The sequence below is a fragment of the Elephas maximus genome, chromosome 20 (genome assembly GCF_024166365.1).
Source record: "Elephas maximus indicus isolate mEleMax1 chromosome 20, mEleMax1 primary haplotype, whole genome shotgun sequence".
NCBI lineage: Eukaryota > Metazoa > Chordata > Mammalia > Proboscidea > Elephantidae > Elephas > Elephas maximus.
In genome coordinates, this window is record NC_064838.1 from 12713865 (window position 1) to 12741227 (window position 27363).

At 39.1% G+C, this 27363-nt stretch overlaps 1 protein-coding gene across 12 annotated transcripts in view; it reads left to right on the plus strand.

Moving 5' to 3' along the window:
* Nucleotides 1–27363, plus strand: part of SLC25A26 (solute carrier family 25 member 26) — a 150929-nt gene that overhangs the window by 56039 nt on the left and 67527 nt on the right. For 10 of the 12 annotated variants that reach the window (XR_007514477.1, XM_049863232.1, XM_049863227.1 and 7 more), the window contains one exon: nucleotides 12939–13047. The exons of the other annotated variants lie outside the window; for them this stretch is intronic. Coding sequence is in view for 9 of the 10 variants with exons in the window: in XM_049863232.1 (XP_049719189.1) it covers nucleotides 12939–13047 (109 nt within the window). In the remaining variant the exon portion in view is untranslated. The remainder of the gene's footprint in view (nucleotides 1–12938; nucleotides 13048–27363) is intronic. 12 annotated transcript variants of the gene reach the window in all.

Genomic DNA, 27363 nt, shown 5'->3' on the forward strand with positions numbered 1-27363 from the left:
GATTGTATATGAAGTAACGCATGGTAGGAACTCAGTGCGGTGACTGGAACGTTGTGAGTGCTCAGTAAATACTGTTACTCCATACTCATCAGGGGACACAGATGCAGAGAATCTGCTTTCATGGAAATGATCGTGACGAACGGTGGCTTGTAATGCATATCACCCCATGTTTGTAGGATTTGCCCGTATCATTCAGATGTTAGTTCACCTGTCCCTCACCAAGGTCCTCCCCTGACCACACCAACTAAAAGAGACCTGCCCACTCCTTGTCAGTCACTTGTTTCCCTAGCATTCACCATTATCTGAAATTATCTTCATTTCTTGTTTACAAATTTGTTGTCTGTTAACCTTTCCCCCACTAAAATATAAGCACCTGAGGGAAGGGAGCCTTGTCTGTTTTGCTTCCTACTATTAATCCAACTAATCAATACCAGAAAGATGTTTACCTGTGTTTTATTGACTGTGCAAAGGCATTCTACTGTGTGGATCGTAACAAATTATGGATAACACTGTGAAGAATGGGAATTCCATAACACTTAATTGTGCTCTTGAGGAACCCGTATGTAGACCAAGAGGCAGTCATTCGAACAGAACAAGGGAATACTGCGTGGTTTAAAGTCACAAAAGGTGTGCATCAGGGTTGTATCCTTTTACCACACTTAATCAGTCTGTATGATGAGCAATAACCTGGGAACCTGGACTATATGAAGAACGGGACATCAAGATTGGAGGAAGACTCATTAACAACCTGTGTTATGCAGATGACACAACCTTGCTTGCTCAAAGTGAAGAGGACTGGAAGCACTTACTGATGAAGCTCAAAGTCCACAGCCTTCAGTATGGATTACACCTCAACATGAAGAAAACAAAAATCCTCACAACTGAACCAAAAAGCAACATCATGATAAACAGAGAAAAGATTGAAGCTGTCAAGGATTTCATTTTACTTGGATCCACAATCAACAGCCATGGAAGACAGCAGTCAAGAAATCAAACAGTGCATCGCATTGGGCAAATCTGCTGTAGGAGACCTCTTTAAAGGGCTGAAAAGCAAAGATGTCACCTTGAGGTCTAAGATGTGCCTGACCCAAGGCATGGTGTTTTCATTCACCTCATATGCATGTGAAAGCTGGAACAAATGAGGAAGACCGAAGAAGAATTGATGCCTTTGAATTATGGTGTTGGCAAAGAATATTTAACATACAATGGATAGCTAGAAGAATGAACAAATGTGTCTTGGTAGAAGTACAACTAGAATGCTCCTTAGAAGGGCGGATGGCGAGACTACATCTCACATGGTTTGGACATGTTATCAGGAGGGACCAGTCCCTGGAGAAGAACATCATCCATGGTAAAGTAGAGGGTCAGCAAAAAAGAGGAAGACCTTCAGTTAGATGGATTGACAACAGTGGCTGCAACAATGGGCTCAAGCATAACGATTGTGAGGATGGCACAGGAGCAGGCAGCATTTCCTTCCGTCATATATAGGATTGCTATGAGTCAGAACTGACTTGACAGCACCTAACAACAACACCATTAATCCAGCGTCTAGGAAAGTGCCCAGCACATAGCAAATCAGAAAATATTCAGTGAATAAATCAGTGACTTAATCATACTTGCTTCTCGGAAGTAGACTAATTTTAAGTACTTAGCTATTTAAGATCTCCAGCAGATACTCAGGCTAAGATGCATTTAGCAAGAATTACAGGGTCCTCACTTAATTCCCTGACAAGTTAATGGTTTTCTGCCAAATAAAGTTTATCTGCGTTTCCAGTGAGGTTAATTTTCTTCTCGCCTTCTCTTATTGCATTTCTTGGTATTCTTGTGCCTTCCACAAATAGCCCTTATTTTTAATTTTATTATTTCTAGTGAAGGCTGGTTCTCTGAATATTTTATGTATGCAAAATAGTTTTCGAAATGACATGAAAATAGCAACAGCTTATTCATGAAGAAAATCCTTTCATCAGATACATGCAGATTATTTCTCGTGGGCACTAGGTGGACCAAAAATTACTGTTGAGATTCTCAGTACCGTAGACTACCATCTTACTGTACCATCTTGTGAAGAATATACCAAAGAAACTATGTTTCTGTCTTAAGAAAACCAAATTTGAAGGTAAATCTGGAATTTTTATGCTTTATTCAAGGATCATGGTTGAGGGAAGTCATTTAAAGAAACTATTGAGAATGTTTACCTGTGGGTTTGATTGCCTGGCCACAGATTACCATGGGGTCACATAACGATAGTAATTATAATTCGAATACTAATTATGGTCCTGCACTTTACATATATTTTTCTAATCCTGAAAACCATAAGGCATTGTGCCCTTTTTTTTTTGAAGATATTTCGTTGAGATGTAGAGAAATTAACTAATAAGCTACTATGTGGCAGGACTAGAATTTGAGCTCCAATCTCAAGCCCAAATCCATGTTTCTTGTTACACTTTACTTCCCGCTCATATTTTGCAGGTAGGTTCACTGACTGTTCCTCTAACAGTCACAGGAAAATAAAGGCAAGGCAGATCTGCAGGACTTGGGCCACATCAGTCGACCTGAAAGTAGAGCCCAGTTTCTGAGTGTTAGAGGATTCTAAAAGATAGAAATGGTTCTGTGAACACAGCACAGTGAGGTGGTTCTAAATTAAGTGTTAATACTGGTTTCAACCCAGCCCTTATTAATGTTGCTTAAACTTTTTTGACTGATTTTAGTCTTTTGTCTTCTTTTGCCTTCTCTGGGCAAAATAAATTAATTAAAAAAGAATTGAAATAGTTTTTGTACTTCCTTTCTAGATCATCTAAGTGTAACCAAGTAATTAGCAGATAATTTACTGACTGGTGGAGAAGCAGAAATTGGTGAGAGAGAAAGGTATTTGTTTTCCTCTGTGAAAACACTCTGCTTTTTGTTATTGTGGACCCCAAACTTCTTTCATACAGTAAAACACTAGAGGGCGCCCAATGCTAGCGTTTTAAATGTTGGTGGCTTAAGCCTCAGTATGTGCGAACCTGGAAGCTCTTGATTGCTTGGTACTGTAAAATGGTTCGAATTAGAATAATGAAAACCCAAGCATAATACAGTGTTTTCTTATCCAAGGTGCCTAAATGAACAAATACCTTAATCTCTAGGTACATAGGTGTATAATAATTCTGTTTATTTATTAGGGTTTTACTTTTTTAAAACTTTTACCATGGAAAATTTTAAAGATACAGAAGAGTATGAGATGAACCTCTATCGGTCCATCACAGCTTCAACAGTTAGCACCTTGTGGACCAGTATTGTTCCACCTGTAGCCAGACCCACTTTCCCCACTTCGGTATTATTTTGAAGCAGATACCAGACATTATTTCATTTCATCCAGAAATACGTCACTGTGCATCTCCAAAAGATAAGAACTAGTAACTATATTTGTATTATCAAAAGTGAATGCCATAATCTCAAAGTATCTCTCCCCAATTATGAATCAGTTACAAAGGGAAAAATCGTAATTTCACAGTTAAGAAAACCGGCAGACCCTGTCTTATCCAAGGGGTCAAGGTTAACATCACCAGTGATCGGATTTATCGACGTCATACTCCCACAGCGTGATGCATGGAGAAGGTCACAGCATCGCTCTTCTGGTATTCTTGCCAAAAAAAGTACAATCTCAGTCTAATCATGAGAAAACATATACAAACCCAAATTAAGAGACGTTGTACAAAGTGATCAAGGCCAGAAGTGTCAAGGTCATGAAAAACAACAAAAGATGAAAGAACTGTCACAGAGAGGAGAAGACTAAAGAGACACAACGAGTAAATGCAGTGTGGGACTTTGGACTGGACCTTGGAACAGAAGAAGGAGGACATAGGAGAAAAACTGGAGGGATCTGAGTGAGGCCTGCAGGACAGTTCTTCCCATCGCAGCAATACCAGCAGCTGGTTTTGATCGTTGTATTTTGATTAAGTTGTTAACATCAGGGAGGCTGAGTGAAGGGTACACGTGAACTCTGTTATTAGCAACTTTTATGAAAATCTAGAAATTGTTTAAAAAACCCACTAGATTTGGACATTGTATAAAATAATTTAACTGAAAAAAGATATTCTATGATAATAAGTTAAATTTGAAACAATTTATTTTTAATTTTTATCGAAGTGATTCATGTAATTGGTAACAAGTCAATGTGGAAGAACCTGTGAAAGCAGCAGTCTCCCAGTCTCCTGGCCCATCCTTCCGCACTCAGGTCCCGCTCTCTGGAGATAACCACCTCTTTAACTGCTGCTGTTCTCAGTTCTTCCTGTTACATCTGTGCTTCTGGATGATATATTTAAACATCTGTTTCTTAAATTTGTCAATGTTAAATACAGTCTATCATGTCTTTGGAATGAAAGATCTGATTTTAGCTTGTGTTCTGGCCCATCCTAGCATTCAAGTTAAATAAGTTTAATTCCTATGATTACTTTAGAAACTTTAAGCCATATATGTATGTCTTTATTTCTGGTCCCACAAACTCTCAGCATCTTATAATTTCTTCCTTTATAACTTCCTTTTTGCCACCTTGCCCTTCTTAATTTTCACCCCCCTGCTTCCTGGAATGACTTTCTTTCAGCTACCTATATTGTCAAGAGGGTTGACATTGTCATTCTGGCCTTCACCACAATCACTTTTTTTTTTTTTTAATTGTGCTTTAAGTGAAAGTTTATAATTCAAGTCAGTTTCTCATACAAAAACTTTTGCACACACTGTTGTGTGTCCCTAGTTGTTCTCCCTACAATGTGACAGTACACTCTTCCTCTCCACCCTGTATCCTCCGTGTCCATTCAACCAGCTCCTGTCCTCTTCGGCCTTCTCATCTTGGCTCCGGACAGGAACTGTCCTTTTAGTCTCATGTGTCTACTTGAGCCGAGAAGCACACTCTTCCCCAGTATCATTTTATGTCTTATCAAAAAAAGCGACCCTATAGGACAGGGTAGAACCACCCCATAGAGTTTCCGAGGAGCACCTGGTGGATTTGAGCTGCTGACCTTTAGGTTAGCAGCCATAGCACTTAACCACTACGCCACCGGGGTTTCCTTATGTCTTATAGTTCACTCTAATCTTTGTCTGAAGAGTTGGCTTTGGGAATGGTTTTAGTTCTGGGCTAACAGAGAAGCCGGAGGCCATGTCTTCTGGGCTCCCTCCAGTCTCAGTTAGACCCTTGCTAGACACAGTCACTTCTTCCATGATTTGTCTGGATTGATCCTACAAGTTAAATACCTGTGAACCAGTATTTGAGTTATTAAGACTTCACGAATGATTGCCAGGCCAAGTAATGTGCTAGGATTATATTTCCTTCTGTATTGGTCCTGTGTCATGACCACTGTGTCACCCCAACAGAGGGTCTTCAGCATCAGAACCAAATAGACTCTTCCTTTCTTGGTAAAATCGATCACATATTTTAATTTGCTGAACATTTGGGGCATGAACTTCTTTACATTTTTTTCTTGGGGTTTCTGATTGCCTTTTGTTTTTGTTTTGGTATATTATTTGCCTTTTTCATATACTTAAATGTGACAACCTGGAAATCATATTGTCTTTTCTCCTGAGTCTCTGTCTCTTGGAGTCTTGGAATCTTCCGTCCTGTTCTTATCTGGCATGATCATTCGTTCTGTCTGGACTTCTCTTCACTGCCTTCCTGGGTTGGATTTGCGGTTTCCTAGAGGCCGTAGAGCATAGTGGTCCAGTGCATGGGCTTTGCAGCCAGACTGCCTGGCTTCCCACCGCAACTCTGCCTCTGACTAGCTGCATGGCTTCGGGCAACTTACACCTCTGGTGCCTCCATGTCCTCATATACTGGAAACGCTTTAAGGCATGATAAATGTAAGGATATAGCTCATTTGTCTTAAGGCCTTAATGTCCTGATTTTTACCAGGTGATACTCTGTAGGAAACCCTGGTGGCGTAGTGGTTAAATGCTACCGCTGCCAACCAAGAGGTCAGCCGTTCGAGTCCGCCAGGCGCTCCTTGGAAATTATCAGGCAGTTCTACTCTGTCCTCTAGGGTTGCTATGAGTCGGAATCGACTCGACGGCAGTGGGTTTGGGTGGGTGATACTCTATAATCTTTCTCTAGTGCCTAATGTAATCTACAAAGGTTCTTACTAAAGACATTTGGTGATAACCATTTATAATGATTTTTTGGCCTCAAATGTGTGTCATTGATATATATATATATATTTTAAGTAGGAGGGACGTATGTACACTACGATTCTCACAGAAACATTTTGATCTTACCAGTTTAGCGTGCATCCTAGTTGTGTTTGGGAAATAAGTGATTAAATTTGTCTGTGGGAATCTTTATGAAGGGATTACTACATTTTCCGGTAAAGCCCACAGAGACGCAGGTAAGTTAAAGTTTGGCGGTTTGAACCCACTCAGATATACCTAAGAAGAAAGGCCTGGCAGTCTACTTCTGAAAGGTTCACAGCCATGAAAACCCTATGGAGCAGCTCTACTCTGCAACACATGGGATTGCCATGAATCGGAATTGACTTGGCAGCAACTGGCTTGGTTTTTTGGTATACCGTGATCTGCATGTTAGGAGCCATTGCTGCTGTTTATCTGTGAATTACTCTATACTTTTGTTTTGGGGCATGGAATGATGATCAAATTAAAAATCACTTTGGGATGAAGTTTATTATGCTTCCTGGGGTAAATTATATATGTCATTTGCCTGCTGGAAGATCACAATAATATCTGTGTTCAGAGGCGATTACAATAAATCTCATATTGAACAACAAAGATCTTGTTAAAATCACACTCTGTGTTTATTTATCTGTGGCTTTTTCTTCATCCACACAGACATTTAACGTGAGCTAGAAGAGACTGTGTGTTGCACATATAACACATCTCCTCCATTAAGATTTGATTAAAAAAAATAAAACCTGTTGCTGTCAGTTCGATTCCGACTCACAGCGACCCTGTAGTACTCTGTAGAAATGCCCTACAAGGTTCTCAAGGAGTAGCTCCTGGGTTTGAACTGCTGACCTTTTGGTTAGCAGCTATAGCTCAGTTTTGATTAAGCAAGTGAAAACACCAGGCAAAGTGCATAACGCATAGTAGCCTGTCGGTAACTGGTAAATTCTTGTCGTTCTTTTGGTTTGTTTCTGTATTTGAACGGGGACGTAGATTAAATGTATTCAGGATTTGCTGTATGCCAGACTAGGTACTTTTCATAGGTTTTTTTTTTTTTTTTTTAATCTTTATAGCTATCCTACAAAGAATCATTATTGCCAACAGAATGATTGTGAACACCCTTACATATCTAGTCACGGCTGCCAACCAATCTGTAATGTCTTTTTACCTTGTAAACCGTTTTACGAACCAACAGGTATTTGGCCTCTTCAGTACCAGTGAGAAAACTGACATTCAGAGGGCTAATTAACTTGATCTAAGTAAACTAACACAACTAATAGAGAGCAGAACTGGGCTCTGAATTCTTTGACTGGAATTCTTATGCTCTTTTCATAACAACGTGTATGTTTTCTCTTCTGTATTGGAAGTATGAGTGAGGAGGTTTTAAAATGAGTAGTCCTCCTCCCCCAACTTTTTATTTCGAAAAATTAAAACTTACAGCATGTGTCTTTTCACAAGATTCACCAGTTATTAAGATTTTACCTCATTCGCATTATCCCTTTCTTTCTCTCAGTGTTTTTCCTCAAATATTTTAAGCGAGTAGCAGACACCCCAGCTCTTCACTGGATATTTCAGCATATGTCTCTTAAGAACGTAGACATACTTTTCATAACCACAGTGTCACTGCCATAGTCAAGAAATTTAGTGTTAATACATTAATGTTAGCTAATAATATGGTTAGTTTTAAAATTTTTCCCTATTGTCCCAATAATAATAGCTTTACAACTTTTTTTCCTCCCTAAGAGCCAGTGAAGGATCATACGTTGCACTTGGTTTTTAAGTCCCTACCTCTTTTCTCCCTCATGAATTGGCATTTTTGTTTACAGCAGTTGTCCTGTAGATATTGCCATAATCTGAATTGTCTGATTTACTTATCATTAGATTCAGGCTAAATATATCTATGCAGATACTACATAGGTGATGTTGGGTACTTCATAGGAGGCACATAGTCCGTCCCATTCTTGGCGTAGTGGTTAAGCACTCGGCTGTTAATGGAAAGGTCAGCAGTTCAAACTCACTGATGTGGAAGTCTGCTTCTGTAAAGATTACAGACTTGGAAACCTTACGGGGCAGTTCTACTTTGTCCTGTAGGGTTGCTATGAGCTGAGCTCAACTCAGGGGCAGTGGGTACCATTATTATTCTTTGTGATGCTCAAACTGTCTCAAATTTGGCCAGTGGCTGCCCTTTCAAGTTGACTTACCTGTTCTTTTGACATTTTCCTTTTCATCTTTGAGTGCGTCCTTACTGGCATGACAAGATGTTCCCGGTTCACCTTATACTTTCCCGGACTGAAATCAGCTACTACTCCAAGGGGCCTTGGCGCCTTATAGTGAGGAGTGCTGTGTACAAAATGTAATCTGGGCTCTAGGTGCATCGTTATATCTAGGTTCTTTTATTAGGTAGAAAATAATAGTTTTTAAATTAAATAAATCATTTTTATTCCTCCTTATCACTTTCGTATATTTATCTCAGGCTGCAGCAACAACTAATTACTCTTTTACAGTAAGCGTATGTCTAACTTTATAAGAAACTGTCAAACTCTTTCCAGAGTAGATGTACAATTCTGCATTTCACCAGCGAGGTATGAGGCTTCCATTTGCTGTGCATCCTAGATAGCACTTGGTATTGTCAGTATATTTTATTTCAGCTGTTTTAATAGGAGCCCTGGTAGTGCAGTGGTTAAGAGCTATGACTGCTAACCAAAAGGTCTGCAGTTCAAATCCACCAGCTGGTCCTTGGAAACCCTCTGGGGCAGTTCTGCTCTGTCTTATAGGGATGCTCTGAGTTGGAATTGACTCCACAGCAACGGGTTTGGTTTTTGGTTAATAGGTGTTCAGGAGGCCTGGTGGCACAGTGGTTCAGTGCTTGGCTGCCAGCTGAAACATCAGGGGTGTGAGCCCTGCCCCTGTTCCTCGGGAGCGAGATGTGGCAGCCTGCTTCCGTAAAGATTACAGCCTCGGAAGCCGCATGAGACAGCTCTACTCTGTCCTGGAGGGTCACTAGGAGTCCGAATCGACTCGACAACAGTGGGTTTTGGGGAATGGGTGTTTAATGATGTTGCAGAGTGGTTTTAATTTTCATTTCCCTAGTGGCTATTGCTTTTGAACATGTTTTCGTGTGCTTATTTGCCATCCGTATATTTTCTCAGGTGAAGTGTCTGTTAGGCCTTTTGCCCATATTTTAGTTGGGCTGTTTCTTTTCTTACTGTGGAGTTTTGAAAATTCTTTGTGTATTTGGGATACAAGTGCTTTGCCACATTGTGATTTGCGGATACTTTCTCCTAATTCCTAACATCTGTTTTCACTCCCTGGACAGTTATTTGTGAGTAAAAATTTTTAATTTTGGTGATATAAAATTTATCAGTATTTTCTTTATGAATCATAGTTTTATTGTCATGTCTAAGAACTCTTTGCCTAATTCCAGGTAATGAAAGTTTTCTCCTGACAGTTTTATAGTTTTATGCTTTATGTATGATCCATTTTGAGTTTTTCAATAAGGGGTGAGGTTTAGATCAAGGTTCATTTTTTTAATTTTGGTTGTCCAGTTTTTCCAGCAGCATTTGTTGAGAAAGCTCTTTCTCCATTAAAATGCTTTCTCGCCTTGCTAAAAAAATCAATTGGCCATTTTTATTGATTCCTTACTATGTGCCAAGCATTGTCTTTGTATTTACCTATTCAGGTCTTTGTTTTCATATTTTTGAATGGTCCAGTCTTGAAAGATGGTGTTTTGATATTCTAAGACATCTCCTTTCCTTTCATTTTTTAAACTGATAGGAAGGACTGACTATAAAAACATTCCAAAACTTACCTGTCTTTCATGTGTTTTTCCATTTGCTTTAGTCATGGCCTTTTTTCTCTTGAACTTACTGTACTGTTAATAAGTATGCCTCGGTCGGTTAGGAACTCACTTCATTGAACTTTGACTCGGCATGTAGTTAGCACTAGTTTCTCATAGAGATTAACCCACTAGTTTTTTTATCATCACCATTACATTATCATATAATTTGAATAATCTTCACATTCACCTACTTGAGGAAGGAAAATAAAGGTGTTACATATTTTATTTTACCCAAGCATGAAGCACCTATGCTTTGATAGTTGTTCTCCTCACAGTATTCTGTAAAACAAAAGACCTGAAACAACTTACCAGGATCACTGCCTTTGTTAATGGTGAAGACAAATCTAGAACCCAGAGTATTTAACTCTTGATCTGGCATTGACTTCCCAGGATGGAAAGTCTATAAACCACAGAATTAATGTGACACTTTTAATGTGAAGACAGATTATGGGCATTTTCTTTGGACTTTTTAGCTCAAAAGAGTTCACTGTGGTTGCAAGAATAATATTGTTACTGAGGTGGTGACCTAGTGTTTTTTAGCTCACCTGCAAAATATGTATGGAGTGAGTGCTTGGCACAGATTTATGGAGTTAGCAGTGTGTGAATAATACAGAAGAGATCAAAGATTCTACCCTCAGAGAGTTTCTGTTATTTATGTGTAGAAGGAGCACACCTATGCATTTGGAAGGCAGTTCATGAGTAGTTGAAAATAATATTAAAAGTGCTGAAGTGTGGGCAAGTATAGGCCAGAGTAGTTAGTTGGGGAGCAAATCCTTATCTCTGAGTAAGTTTGAGTTTTGGGTAGTCCTTTTACAAAACTTAGCAAAAGGAAAGGACAGAGTGATGGAATTTATATGCTGATATTGGGGAGCATTCTAAAAAAAAAAAAAAAAGTTGTACTAACTGCCTCTTTAAATATATCTTTTACCTGTACCTCAAGTGGTACTAAAACATTGAGCTCGGGCTTCCTGCCTGTAAGTACATGCACTAAACCCCCTTTAGGGTTGGAAGCTTTCTTAATTTTTTTCTTTTAGTGTCTGGTTCATGCCCCAAGTTCGGGGCAGGGGGGGAATAGAATTGCAAGCCAAGGTGGAATTTGCGTGGAAGGCTCTGTGTAATGTTTTCATGTAAGTTATAGTAATGAGTCTTAGAATAGCAACATTAAATAGAAAAATTTCCTTAAAATCCATCTGGTACTAGGGCCACCCCCCCTCAAAAAAAAAAAGGAAAGAAAAATCATGGAGATATTAGCTTGCTAAGTCTCTGTTTAATGCTCTTAGTAGCAGTTTGTCATTGATTACTGCAAGTAAATGTTAGGAAAATCTAGCAAATGTGTCCATGAGGCTCAAATATATGAATAATAAAGACATAATTTGCTCTTGGCTCTTATGTGTGGAATTTCTCATAACAATTAAAAAATAAAGAGTTTACCTCTTATCAAGAGCTTTTCTGTGATTCCTAATGAAGTAAGACTAGATGCATTCTGAATCTCATAAGGAATGACTGGATACAGTTTAATGAGAAAAATATTGAATTCATTTTATGCAAATCCAAACTCCAAAATTATTTACATTTCTATTACATACCTTAGAAAGTGATACATAGGTGTTACTCATGTTTTTTGGTGTCATTCAACGTATGTGACTTTGCCACTTGATCTAACCTTTGTGTTTCCTTCAATTTGCTTGTGAGTGTATTTTTTGAAACTGTTTTTCAAATTCTGTTTCTTAAAGAATTGAAGCCATCAAACTTGGCAAGCGTTAAACCAGCTTGTTAGTTCAACGTACTGACCAATTCTCTGAATTATTAGTTCAAAGAAGCATGTGGACAGGGATGAAATTAGATTTTGGCATTTTTCACTCTGTTTGTCTTAGGATACTCAGGGTTGCTTTGATCTGTAAATAACAGATGCTTTTTCACGCATGGTTCAAGATATATCAAACATGTTCAAAACGTAGGCTGAGTTTAGGCCTCATCCTTCTTATCCTGAACTGGATATACACACTTGTGACTGTACAGATACTTCAACAATTCTGAATTTGTGTTTGATAATTAAGCCAGGATGTTTTATTTTTAATAATAAGTGTGTGCATTAGCTTTATCGTTTTTTATCTACTGGCAAAAAAGTAGCAGTTATAAGGCAATGCATACAAATTTTATCAGTTGCTAAAATATGTTGCCTTCAAATGTCAGTTTTAAGAGTAGAAACTTGGGCAACTCTGAAAACAAAGTATATATTATTGTATCTGTGTATATGTGTATACACATATAATTGCCTACTATTTAAGATATCTATGTGGTAAAGATAAATATGTTTGCTTTTTATTAGCTAAATATTCTGTTTAACTTTAATCATTATCTGATAATTAGAATTAAAAATCACAAATTTTAAAATCCTCAAATGTAATAGTCTACAAAACCATTTTTTTTTTTAAACTTAAATTTACAATTTATTACCTCTTCTGGCTTTTATGTGGGAAGAGTTTTAGAAATATTCCTGAGTTTAGGGATATTATTTTGGAACAATTTTTGTAAGAAAGGGTGTAGAATGAATGGAGGATGGGATGAGAAAGTTGAAAGACCAAGAGAGTAGGGACTGAGAAATCCTTGAATTCCCTTCTTCCATACTCCTTAATCAAAAGCCTATTGGCTTAGGGCCTGTGCCAACCAGTTTAGGATGCAAGGAAGCCAGATGTGACAAAAGTCTAGAGAGAGTCCTCTGTTTAAGCCTCCCACTTAGAAATAATATTAGGAGTAGTAATGTTTTGTATAAATTCTGGAACGAGATACCATTTTGTTTAGTAAAGTCATTTTTTGTTCTTGGTCATGAGTTTTTACAACATATTCCATTTGTAACTTTTCTTTATCAAAATATTCCCACAACAGTAGCTTCTTTACTACATCTGGGCATCAGGACACCAAAGCTGTAGTTGTGATTATGCCCCTTACTGTTTTGTAGCATTTGAAGTTATTCTCCCTGGGCATTGTTTTCTTCATCTTCAAAAAGAGACTGATCAGGAGTTGGCAAACTGTGGCCCGTGGGCCAAATCCAGCCCACAGCCTGTTTTGTAAGTAAAATTTTATTGGCACACAGCCATTCTCATTCATCTATGCATTGTCTATGGCTGCTCTCACACTACAGTGTGGTAGTTGAGTAGTTGCAACAGAACTGTATGCCCCACAAAGCCTAAAGTATTTACTATCTGGCCCTTCACAGAAAAAATTTGCCTACCCTGGACTAGATTATCTCGAAGGCGTATGCTCTGCCTATCTTAAATGCCATTTACATTAATTTCTTTTAAATTCTAAGGATCAGAAGTCTTTATTTCTATTAAATATACAGTATACCATGGTTTTGTTTTTATTTTTTCTCATTATTAACTTTGCTGATTATCGAGAGAAAATTGTCTAGGTCAGTGGTTCTCAAAGTGTGGCCCCTAGACTAGCAGTATCAGTGTTACCTGGGAACTTGTTAGAAATGCGAATTCTAAAGACTTGAAGCCCTTACTGATGAAGATCAAAGACTACAGCCTTCAGTAGGGATTATACTTCAACATAAAGAAAACAAAAATCCTCACAACTGGACCAATAAGCAACATCATGGTAAATGGAGAAAAGATTGAAGTTATCAAGGATTTCATTTTACTTGAATCCACAATCAACGACCATGGAAGCAGCAGTCAAGAAATCAAACGACATATCACATTGGGTAAATCTGTTGCAAAAGATCTCTTTAAAGTGTTAAAAATAAAAAATGTCACTTTGAGGACTAAGGTGCACCTGACTCAAGCCGTGATATTTTCAGTCACCTCATATGCGTGCAAAATCGGGACAATGAATAAGGAAGACTGAAGAAGAATTGATGGCTTTGAATTATGCTGTTGGCAAAGAATATTGAATATACCATGGACTCCTAGAAGAATGAACAGATCTGTCTTGGAAGAAGTACAGCCAGAATGTTCCCTAGAAGCAAGGATGGCAAGACTTTGTCTCATGTACTGTGGACACGTTACCAGGAGGGACCAGTCCCTGAAGAAGGACATCATGCTTGGTAAAGGAAAGGGTCAGCAAAAAACAGGAAGACCCTCAACGAGATGAATTGACACAATGGCTGCAAGGATGGGCTCAAGCATAGCAGTGATTGTGAGGGTGGCACAGGACCAGGCAGAGTTCTGTTCTGTTGTACATAGGGTCACTATGAGTCGGAACCAACTGGACTGCACCTAACAACAGCAGCAACTTGTTCTCTTTTGAAATAAAGAGAAAACATAAATCCTGCAACCATTTAGTAATATCTTTTGTTATGAATTGTTTATACTTTTTTTAATATAATGAGAAATTCCTGAAAGACATTGCTATGTTATGGTCAGCATGATATTTTTTATGGACAGAAAGTAAACATTATGATTGACGTCTTCATGGGATTTTCTGTTTTTGGTGGAGAATTACACTGAATTATTTTAAAACTGATGATTTGAGATAAAGTTAAACAGTTTTCAAAATAAATAATTACATCAAGAATTATTTTGCTTGTGAAGAAAAGAACATTCAACAGTAGTACAATAGCCTGTCTGTTATGGCTGTTTATCTTACCTCCTTTAAGTGATACCAGTGTTGAATGGACTTTTTCCTCAATGCTGAAAAACTATTCAAAATGAGCACCGGTCGTTAGACTACTCATCTGTGTTAGAAAAGACCACACAGTACCATGTATTAAATCTCAAGGAGAGGAATAACAAAATTGTACATGTCAAGAAAGCATCACAGGGGGATGTTGTTATTTGGAGAATTGCTTTCATCTTTGAGATATCGCACACCTGCTTCATCCTGCACAGGATGTTTCCGTCTTGTGAAGAACAGTCTTCTCACTCTCCCAGAATCCCAAGATATATAGATAACAGCGTGGTAAGAAAAGTTTTAACACCGAAACTCAGTGAAAAGTGCTGTCTAAAAATGCAGGCTGTATACACTGAATTAACCAGCTTCATTTTGTTGGAAAGAGGCACTTGGTTGTGTGTGTCAGTACACAGGTATATATATATATATATATATATATACACACACACACTGATATTATTATAAACATACTTAAACAGTATACTTACAGTTCATTTGATATGTGCATGAATGTGTATACACACATTTCCATATACGTGTATTTTTACATAAATATAATTTGCATATGACAAACGATTGCATGTTTAATCCTCTAGTACCGTGTTTTAACTACTTCTAAAACCCGCGTCAGTCCTCAGTCATTCACACTTTCTGGAGGCCAGGTTTATTCTGCCAGTTGCCTTTTACTTTTCTCCCTTTTTAATGTGCCCGAAAGATAATGTGATTCAAGGGAGACAGAAAAAATACGTATGTCCCTGTGTCCATCCTGTATTAGACAGTAAGAGTTAAACATCTCGAAATAATAGTATGATAAATTCTGTTAAGTTGCCCCCTCCGCCCCCCGCCTGACAGGTTTGGACTTTTTGGTTATAGGGTTTTGTTGTTATCGTTGATTTTAATATTGTCATGCTGGGGTAGTTTTTGATAAAATCTATTTGCTGCAATTTTTCAGGGAGTGAAATAGGAATTCTTTCTCACATTTTATAGATGACACAAAAATAATAGTATTTAATATTGGATAAACTAGTAGGCTTTTTTAGCCATTTGGGTCTTTATTTTCTTTGCAGGAACCATCTGAGTTTCAGCTGTTAGCCTTTCTCCCTTGCTCTGGGAAGGGTCAGTTGCATTTAAAGCCTTTGATGCTTGCTGTGTCAGCCCTTTTCATATTTTCAAAATGCCCGTGTAAAAGGGCTTTTCATCCATTCATGCTGATAATTCTTTTGAACTCGAGGTTTGAACCAAACTAATCAAATTTAATTATAGCTCAAATCCCGTTACAGTGAACTCCAGTAGACTTCTGGGATAGTTTGTTGTTGCTGTTGTCATACTGGAATTTGGCCATTACTAATATTACTGGAAGCAAGTGGGCCATTGACTGCAGTTTGGGAGATCTTCTGTAATGCGCAGATTTTTGTTATATTGACATTGGTAAAGATTTTGAACTTTATTGCTTTCCTAAGGAAATATCGAATTAGTTTCAAGTAAAATTTCTCTCCTTTTGGAGAGATCTCTCCCTGTTGGAGGTGATCTTTCCTATTCATCTTAAACATTTTGAACAATTAGAATATAAAACTAGTTTCTTAAAGAATCTTTCGCTTTTGTTGTTTCTGAGGCTTTTGTTTTTTTTTTTTAAAGATCCAAGACTGAGCAGCGATTTGTCAGAATTGACTCGGGCAATAGGTTTGGTTTTTTTTTGTTCGTTTCCCGGTAGCATGAGTGAAGCGTATGCACATTTGCATGGCATTCTGACAGAGGCTTTTTTTTTCCCTTCATTAAAAAATTGATTTTGAACAGTATTATTTGCTGGAGAGAAAGTAGGAAATACAAATTTTTTGACGGAGGCATATATTAAAGGGAAGTCAACTAGTATGGATGTATTTTGCTCTTTTTTCAAAATTATTGCTAAACGTGTATTATATTTTAGTATCTTGTTAAATTCACGTGTTAGGAGATATTTATGCTTCTGTATATGCAGTGTTCTTTTTTCCAATCCAATTTAAAATTCTATTTTTTAAATAAGATTTTATTTAGATGTCTGAGCAGATCAGGGAATAATGGTATTTAAAAGACTTTAAGTTCCTTTTTATCTCGAAATAAAGCCCGTGTTTATAATATTGGGCTAATTTATGACCTATAAGAATACAATGACAAAATCCCCATTTCCCTCAGAGCATGTGATTCTGAAATGGAAAACAGAGCTCATGAAGAAGAGCAAACAGCAGCGCTCCTATTAAAGGTGAAAATTGGCCTTTTCTTCTTTTAATTAAACCTAAATCTGACAGTTACTCTGAATTTATTATAACAAAGGCTGTTATTTTCAAATGAAGTGAAATTTAAAGTTAATTTACATACCAGCTGCTTCGAAGTATAATTTTACTAGCTAAGTTGTTATTGGAAACCCTGGTGGTATAGTGGTTAAGTGCTATGGCTGCTAACCAAAAGGTCAGCAGTTCGAATCCACCGAGCGCTCCTTGGAAACTATATGGGGCAGTTTTGCTCAGTCCTGCAGGGTTGCTATGAGTCGGAATTGACTCTATGGCGACGGGTTTGGTTTGGTTTTTTAAGTTGTGAGTTTTGAAGACACATGTTTAAAGATGTTTTAGGAATGATACTGCCCTGTGTAGTGTCTCTAGGCAATGGCCGTGTGTAGGACAAGTTCCTGCCATGAATCTCTGGTAGGGTTTAAATTGCTTTCCATAGTCCCAGCTCTGGTTGGAGGCCATGGCCAAGTCTTGTATGCCTTTTGACTTAGATGGAAGAGGGTGTGAAATCTGCATCTGTCTTACATTAGCAGATGCCCAAATTATTATCATGAAAGTAGAACTTCAACTAAGAAGGATGGAGTCCTGCCAGGCCAACAAGATTTTTAGAGAGCAGGGGTTAAGTGTTCACTTAGAAAAAAATGCTTCCGCTTCCATACATCTTTAGACAGGATACACCAAACATTGTTTTATCTTTTTCTTCTGAAGTGTCACCAGTAAGAGCTTATTAGTTTAAATAAAACATATTTTATTAGTTTTATATTAGTACATTGTTTTAGTAGTATATTCATATTTATATATTGTTTTATATTAGTTTAAATAAATTCTTTATTTAAACAAAATATTAGAAACCAAACCAAACCCGTTGCCATGGGGTTGATTCCGACTCGTAGCAACCCTACATGGCAGAGTAGAACTGCCCCATAGAGTTTCCACGGAGCACCTGGTGGATTTGAACTGCCGCCCTTTTGGTTAGCAGCTGTAGCACTTAACCACTATGCCACCAGGGTTTCCAAGTACAATATTAGTATATGAATGAAATTACTAAATTATTAAATAAAATACTAAAATATTAGTTTAAATAAAATATTAGTATATTGTTTACATATTGTTTCATATTAGCTTAAATAAAAAGAGTTTATATAAAACATTTTATCTGTAGGTACACATGGTGAGAGATGAGGTATAAAATGCCTACTGACGTAAAGTTGAGGGTTGTAGTAGGTTGTTTAGAGCATGGACTCTGAAGGTTGGGTGTCTGGATTCAAATCTCAGACTCCAGTACCTACTGACTTTGTGACCTGAGGCAAGTTAGTTAATTTCTCTTGTCTCATTTTCTTCGTCTGTAAGATAAGGTTAATGATAATACCTTGTTGGGAAGGTTAAATATGTTAATACCTATAAAGTGCTTAGAAACTGTTCCTGTATAACCAAAACCAAACTACTTGCCATCAAGTCGATTCCAACTCATGGTGACCCTGTGTGTTGCAGAGTCAAACCGTGCCCCATAGGATTTTAAAGGCTGTGACTTTTCGGAAGCAGGTCGCCAGGTCTGTCTTCTGAGGCCCTTCTGGATGGACTCAAATCGCCAACCTTTCGGCTAGTGTGTACCACCCAAGGAGCTCCATATTCATTTATAAGTGTTTTTGTTATGATTTATTGTCATTATGATGGTAATGATGATCACCATTGTCATTACCAGCGTGTACCCTCAAACTTGGTGTCCTCATCCAAGGGCCTTTATCATTTAGTTCCCTGAATTAGGCCTGTTTGAAGACTGTTAATTTGCCCTTACAATTTAGGCATAAAGTTCAAAGAAGTGGGTTGTTGGACCCATAAAGTTTTTTAAAAAATATAAGCCAGCACATTAAACTTGAGTGGTTTCCTATAAAATTCCAGATATCCAAGGTTTTTTGAAAGATCGGAATATCTGGCAACATTGGGACCGTAATTCCTGTGTGGCCACAGTTGGCTAGAGCTGAATGGCAGCTGCCTCTTCACAGAACTTCTCACCAGATCTGCAGAGTCTCTACCACTTCCTCTGGTTTCTGACTCCTTCCTCACTTCAGCCATTTATACTAGTTGTTTGAGCTGTGTGCATATGTGTTTGGTACCAGCGGCTTGGACAAGGCAGTAGTTCAGTTATGTGTTCTAGAACTCTCATGTTCCACCCGCCTTTCACTGGTTGTTATTAGTTGCCATTGCAGTTCTTTCACTGGTAGTTTGGTATAAAACATATATCCAAAAACAAAACCCACGGCCATCAAGGTGATTCCAACTCATAACAACCCCATAGGGTTTCCAAGGCTGTAAATCTCTAAGGAAGCAGACTGCCACATCTTTCTCCCACAGAGCAGCTGGTGATTTTGAACTACCAACCTTTCGGTTAGCAGTCCATCGCTTTAACCACGGCACCACCAGGACTCCTAAAATCCAGACTACATGGTACTCTTTGTGTTTTCTCTCAGGAGGAACACTGAGCTGTACAGTTGGGTCTGTGCCCTTAGGGCAGGAAGCTGTGTAGGTGGGTCTGTGCCCTTAGGGCAGGGAGCTGTGCAGGTGGGTCTGTGCCGTTAGAGCGGGGAGCTGTGCAGGTGGGTCTGTGCCGTTAGAGCGGGGAGCTGTGCAGGTGGGTCTGTGCCGTTAGAGCGGGGAGCTGTGCAGGTGGGTCTGTGCCCTTAGAGCGGGGAGCTGTGCAGGTGGGTCTGGGTCCTTAGAGCAGGGAGCTGTGCAGGTGGGTCTGTGCCGTTAGAGGAGGGAGCTGTGCAGGTAGGTCTGTGCTGTTAGAACAGGGAGCTGTAAAGGTGGATCTGTGCCATTTTAGTGGGATATAGCTTGCTGAAAATAAGAGGTGAGAAATAAGCCTGCTTTTAAGCCTAAGCCAAAGAAAATCTGGATGTAGAGGAGTAGGGTGTCTGCCTTCAGTGTGCGTAAGAGGGCACAGTTGAGGTGAGTCACAGTACTAAGGGGCCAGCAAGGATAAAGAGGGGTAACGGTGATGCTTTGAAGTGGGATTTCTCAAGCTCAGCACTACTGATGTTTGGGGCCAGATAATTCTTTGCTGTCTAGGCCTGTCCAGTACATCGTAGGATGTTTAGCAGCATCCCTGGCCTGTGTCATTAGATGCCAATAGCACTTCTCTCCCATGTTGTGACAACCAAAAATGCCTCTAGACATTGTGAAATGTTCCCTGGGGGCCACAGTTGAGAACTACTGCTTTAGAGACATGGAATGTGTTACTATGTATGTAGTGGTGGGTGTGCTTAGTTGTTGCCTTCAGCTTTGTTAGTGCTGCTTTTAGCCTTTGAATCCTTTCAGATGTCTGCTTTAAACCCTATTTTTCTAAAACATGCAGTAGTTATTTTAGGAGGATTTTAATGTGGTAGCAGAGAGGAGATATTCTCTCTCTCTCTCCCTCCACAGTCAAGCCCAACTGCTAATACCAGTAAGAAGAGGCCTCCTGACAGACGTGTGGGAACAGCTTAATGGGCTGGAAGAACTGGTCTCTAGCTCCTCTCTGCTGCTGGTTAGCCCTGTGAGCCTGGGGAAGTCAGTCCTCTCAGTGTCTTGTCTAGAAAATGAGCTGCTTGAATCAGGTAATCATTAAGATGCTATCTGGGTAGAATTTAGTCTGTGAGTCAGAAGACATTGTTAGAGTTCTGAAATTTTAGCAGCTTATCTGCATTTATGCTGGTTATTGTCTCCCCTGAAGTCAAACACTTAACCAGATTATCCCACATTCTTGCCCGCTCAAACAAATAACTTCAATAAAGCAGTATCAGTGTTCTTTGTGGAACAGACGACCATGTTCGTTTTCTGTTGCAGCGTAACAAATTACCACATACTTAATGGCTTAAAATGGAAACCCTGGTGGCGTAGTGGTGAGGTGCTACGGCTGCTAACCAAAAGGTCGGCAGTTCCAGTCCGCCAGGTGCTCCTTGGAAACTGTATGGGGCAGTTCTACTCTGTCCTATAGGGTCGCTATGGGTCGGAATCGACTCAACGGCACTGGGTTTTTTTTTTTTAATGACTTAAAACAACGTGTATTTATCCTCTCACAGTTGTGTAGGCCAGAAGCCTGGGCACAGCCACCTCTGGGCTCTCTGCCCATGGTTTCACAAAGTGGCAGTCAAGGTGTTGGCTGGGGCTGCAATCTAATGTGAGGCTCAGGGCCATTCTCCAAGGTCATATGACTGTTGGTAGATTTCATTTCCTTGTGGTTTATGACTGCGGTCCCCATTTTCTTGTTAACTCTTGGCAGGGGACCACTGTCAGCTTCCAGAGGCTGCTTTTAGGTCCTTGCCATGCGATCCCCTCCATAGGCCATTTTGTAACATGAGCATTTCCTTCTTCAAGCCAGCAGGAGAATCTGTCATACTTTAAACCTCCTCCTTCAGGTAGGGTCCAGTACCTTCTAAGAGCTCATCTGATTAGGTTAGAGCTACCCCCCCCAATCCCAGTGCAGTGCCCTTATGATTAACTCCGAGTCAGCTGATTTATGGACAGTAATCACCTCTGCTAAACTTCCTCGCCTTTGCCATACGGTGAAACCTGGTCACAGGAGGGAATGCCGTCATAGTCACAGTCCTGCCTGTACCCAGGGGAGGGGAGCATACAGAGGTGTATGCCAGAGACTGGGAATCTTGGGAGCCGTCTTAGAATTCTGCCCACCCCAACAACTTTTGACTGAAAAGGTTCAAGAGCATGCCTGTTCTTAGACTTCATATCTAAGGTAAAAGCTTGCTTCTTCTGCTCAGTACTGTTCACATGCCCATTTATGGTTTTAAGATCAGTGTAACATTTTATACTTTTGCAGGAGGATTGGATTCAAGCGCTAGGGTGGCTTCTGGGCTTCCCTCGGTGTTTTGTACTGTTTTTGTGTATACTGTTGTCTCCGCGTGCTCTGTAACGGCCCCTGACTACTGAACGCGTTAGCTAGCATGCGCTGCGTGGTACGGTGATGCTTTCAGGAACTGCCGAGGGGTAGTGTATTCAGGGCATTCTTTATGCGCTAGTACACTTTTTAAATGGCTTCTGGGTCATTGTATCTCCTTTCTCTCTGTACACAGAACTGACTAATCACAGTCCCAGTGGACATCTAGGGTAATTTGTTGCTGGATGCAGAAGTTTGCAGTTCTCAATACTTTGCAAAACTCTCCAGTTTACCCGATGAGCTGTGATAAAAATTGATATATATGTATCAGTAAGATGATTTATGACCTGTGAATTTTAGGGTCAAAAAGACCACGCAGACTCACCTAGTTTTTACTGCATAATGTTAAGAAACTTTATTTTGTTACTAAAACAGCACTTCTTGTGGTTTTTATAACATTGTAGTATTGGTTGTTAGAATCCTGGGATTCTGCAGGCAACTAACAGTTTTCTAGGAGCTAACATTTTATATTTGGCAGGTGCTGTTCCCAAATGTTCTCCACCCCCTCTCCCTGAAATAACACTTCGCAAGCTCATTACATTTGCGGGGTTCTCGTGGCATTCTTTGGTGTTCTCATCGTTGCCAGAAGTTTGGCGAAGCAATTTCTAAATTTAGGGAATGGAGTTCTTTTCCATTAATAATTGTATTGCTGTAATTTAAAGTCAGATGAGAACACTTTTTCCTCCAGTGCATCTGCATGTTTTTCTTCTAGGTGGTTCTCTAAGTGTAAAGTGATTAGATCATTTAATCAGCAATGTGAAAACCGGCCCTCCTGGTTAGGATTTTAAAAGATGGTGTTAACAGGTACTGAGTTTACGTATTGAGGATGGAAGGATTTTTAGATTTATAAATGTGAATGACCATCCCCTCCGTTGTTTATTTAACACAAGCTGTGTGTACGGAGGTTAAAGGTAGGGTCACTGCTACCCTCAAGGAGTTTAACAGTTTCGAGGTAGGAAATCACTTAAATGAGGTGAGAAGTAGTAGAATTAAAGAGTCAAGTTGGAAAGCATATGAGATGCCACAGCTTATTACACATTTCCCATATAGCAGGGGCCTAATTGTATGATTTGGGTCTAACGTAATTTATTTTTTTTCAGTACTAGAAGTATTGAATGTTTGAGGAGTACCAGAAGCTAGCAAGACCATATAGCCTGAACCTTCATGTGTGGTTAAGGGAATAAAAACTATGAGGAAAGATAACATAAAAAAAAAAAAACCCAGTGCCGTCGAGTCGATTCCAACTCATAGCAACCCTGTAGGACAGAGTGGAACTGCCGCATAGAGTTTCCAAGGAGCACCTGGCGGATTCGAACTTCCGACCATTTGGATAACATGATGATGTGTAATACATCCTGCTGGTCTTTTTATCCTAGCAAAAAAAAAAAAATTGATGTGATTTCATTGGGAAATTAGTTTTTCATATTATTCGGGGAAAATGACATTAAACAATTTCTCTTTGAGACAGACTTTTATGTTTTTTGTACTTTTCTGGTCTCTTATTCTCATAAAAAACAAAAAATAGCGACCTATAAATAGAATAGAACTGCCACGTAGGGTTTCCAAGGCTGAAAACTTTATGGAAGTATCCCATCGTTAGCAATGGGTTTGGTTTGGTCTCTTATTAGTGAGCTCGTTCTTGTGGCTGATTCTGCCTTTCACAGCTGATTTGACTAAATTTGGTTAAAACCATGGCACAGTTTCCCATGAGCGGGTTTTCTCTGTGAGGGTATAAATACTGTAGACAAAACAGGATCAATATTGTGCGTCTTTATAACTTAAGGGCTCAGCCGTACTGGTATGAAAGCACTGATGACAGCAATTTCATCTCAAGTGGGCTTTTAGACCAGATCATTGAGATTAAACAACTTGAACTTTTACAAATTAAATTTAAGATAATTCGCCTGTGAAAGCTTTAAACTTTGTTTAAAAAAGCCCTGGGCCCAACAGTTTTTAAAAAGTACTGTAGCTTTCAATAGTTTGCATAATCAACATGAAATATATTAGATTCTCTAATTGTTTTATATGTTAACTAACAATGGTCGTTCTTATCCCAGTAGTTATAATGTTTATAGTGTGTGTAACCCACCTTTAAAATTACTAATGTAATGGAAACAATCTTGGGGGCAAAAAGGGAACTTACTATAATTAATGCCAACTTCTACTCCAGCCATAGGAAACTAATTAGGATTCTTCCAGTGGCTGTGCACATCTGCCTACGCCAGTGGTTCTCAGTGTGGTCCTCAGATGAGGAGCATCAGGATGACCTGGAAACTTGATATAATGCGAATTCTCAGGCCCTACTTGGATCAGAGAAGGAGCCCTGATGGCACAACGGTTAAGTACTTGGCTGCTAACCCAAAGATTGGTGATTCGAACCCACCAGCAGCTCCAGAGGAGAAAAGACCAGCCAATCTGCTCCTGTAAATATTACACTCTAGGGAACCTTATGGGGCAGTTCTGCTCTCTCCTATAGGGTCTCTGTGAGTTGGAATTGACTCAACGGCACACAGTAAGAACAGCAAGTTGAGTTAGAAACCTGAGGACAGGGTCCAGAATCTGTATTTTCATACATGCTCAAGTTTATGCCATTCTCTCCATTTTGGGTACTTTTTTCGTCTTCCATAGCACAGCCAGAGTCTGTGTGGGGCGGGAAGGCTTCCCTGCCAAATCCCAGGCCCTCCTTAGCATCTCTTGCTCTGGGGTCCTGGAGTGCTGTCTTGTGGGGTGCTAATAGTTTGCTGGATATTCCTTCCAGTTTGAGAAGCCCTTAAGTGTAAGGATTTGTGTTGCTCTCACTGTCTTACCTATCATAATGCCAACAAACTGTAAAGGAGCACTGGTGGCGCAGTGGGCGAGTGCTGGAACCCAGCCAGCGGCTCCACGGAAGAAAGGCCTGACGATCTGCTTCCACAAAGAGTACAGCCTGGAAAACCCGATGGAGCAGTTCTGCTCGTCACACGGGTCTGTGTGAGTCGACAATCAAATCGATGGCTCTCAACAACAGCAGCGAGAACAAGTTGTAGAAGTCCTGTAAAGGTTTGTTGCTTGAATTGTGTGCCCGGAACACAGAAAATAATTAAAGGAGCAGGGAGAAGAAGTAGGCTATTTGACCTGTGGGAGGATGGAAACCATGGCAAAAACAGGTTTAAAGAAATGTTTTTTTTAATTCTTGTAGAATTTTTTTGTACTTTCTTGTTAGCCTCCTATCCACTTAATTGCTTTTGTCATATTTTAACAGTGATAACGCCTTTTAGAATTCAGAATTTTCAAGAGGAACTTGCTGTAAAATACTTTAAAAGTTGTCTGAAATGATTTCGAAGATAGTTATGTGGGAGGGGCTTCAGCTTTAGGATATAGCAAATGTCTTTCCAAGGAAGGAGCTCTGTATTAATATTATTTCATTAGTTTAATACACGTGTTTGAAATTTCTAAAAAAGAAATAAGACACTTATACTCTGCAAAAATTCAAATATTCAACCAGTTGAACATATCATTTAACATTTTCTCATTAAATAAGTAACAGGATACACGTTTTTCAATTTATGGGCTAAAAATAAAAATGTGGTCAGTGGTTGCTAGCTTCAATCTCATTACAGCTGTACTGGAGTTTTCTTATTGAGACAAACCTCTTTGCAACCACAGATACACTTTTTAGCTTAGGCTTCATAAAGCCTTGTAACTGTTGCATTGGAATGGAGTCTCTTGCCTTTAACAGAATTGTAGGGCTCTATTTGTTTCCCACAATTTTCTGCATGTTTGTCTCAAATGAACCGTAAAATGATTCAGTGCCAACATGTGGTTTTAATAACAAATAAGAATGGGTAAATGAATGTTGAATTAGAATTTGAAGTTATATACATACACCATAGCTTTAACATCTATGCCAATTTATAGTTCAACACTCAGTGGTAAAAAATTTATCATTATATGGAATTTTTCATCCTAGGCATCAGTTATTTTGAGTGTCTGCTGTTGGTGGAAAATCACACATTTGTTGATAAACAATCCTCTGTCAGCTTTTCGCAGTACATCCTCGTCAGTTTTTTATGGTTAAGTTGGAACATCTCCCAGAGCTGTTATTTTCCCCTTTTGGTTTTTAATTATTATGGTGTATATTGCCTAAAAATGGCAGTTCCAAAATAATCAAATATGGCATTATAAAATTCACTTCTTTACAAAGGTTCCCACTGAAAATGAGGCTTCTGAAGTAGGAGTTTACTGTAGTAGCAGCGCTGAACACTAGGGTTAGGCACAAACGGAGATTCCTTCCCTTCGTCGGTAGGGCAGCACGAGCAGCTGTTCTGTGTAAAAGCATCTGTTACTTCAGGTGGATCCTTGGGGGTCGAGAGGGTGAAGGTGGACAGGAAAGAGAGAAGAGGCCTCATTGGAACTGAGCATTTTGCCTTTAATAGACTTTGTCTGATCTTATGACCATATTTACTAATCAGTTTTATAGTAATAAAAATGATTTTCTGATCAAAAAAATAAAATAAGGAACTATATCTAAAAAGTTTTCAGTTGTTAAAGTTCATTTATAAACCCAGAGTTGTTTCTTTTGCCTTATATTTTGTGTCACAGCTTTTTTTCTAAAAAATAGCTTCTGGGACTAATACATTGTTTTTACATCATGGTTTGTCCTCTTCAAAGCAGCTGTTCCTTTTAAATCAGTTTTATGGAAGAACAATGTACTTATAGAAAATAATAATCTATTTTAAATGTGAGGTTCAATGTACCGTGACATATTTGTACAACCTTGCAACCCCATTGCCCCAAGTAAGACATGGATAAAGAACAGGTGTCAGCAAACTTTTGTGTAAAGGGCCAGAGAATAAATATTTTAGACTTTGCAAATCATATGGAACTTTGTTGAAATTACTAAACTCTGAGTCTTGCCATCTTGTGCCATCTCTAGTGTTACAGCTCTCTCTTAGGTCTAGGAAGTTTTCAGTGTGGGTGCCATAGGTCCAAAGGATGCACCCCACTTCTGGCTGTTCTTTCTTGATAGTAGTGAGATCTCTTCCTGCCTCTGGGATGGCTCATTTTAAGCCCAGAGGTATGGCAAAACTGACCAATCCCCTCATTAGGGTTCCATACACCTTATTTGCATGGTCCCACCTCCACAAGGGTGCCATACACCTTATTTGCATTATTAGCAAACTGTCCAATCCCCTTGGTGGGTCACAAGCACCTTATTTGCATAGTATCTTCCAATCATTATGTGGGGAGTTACAAGACCATGCAAGGCTAAAGGGCCATAATGAGTAATTTACTGCACTGCAAGTAGGGAATGTTCTCACCTCCTCTTTTGTTTTCTAAAGGAATGTGTAAGATTGGTATCATTTCTCCTTACTATTTGGTAGATTTGACCAGTGGAACTATCTGAGCTTGGAATTTTCTTTGTGAAAAGGTTTTTGATAAATGTAATGTATCTGATGGATATGTAACTATGAAGATATCCTATTTTTATCTTGTCAGCTTTGTAAGTTACGTTTTTTAAAGGAACTTATCCAGTTCATCTAAATTGTTAACCTGTATTATCCTTTGAACGTCTTGTAGGATTTGTGGTGATG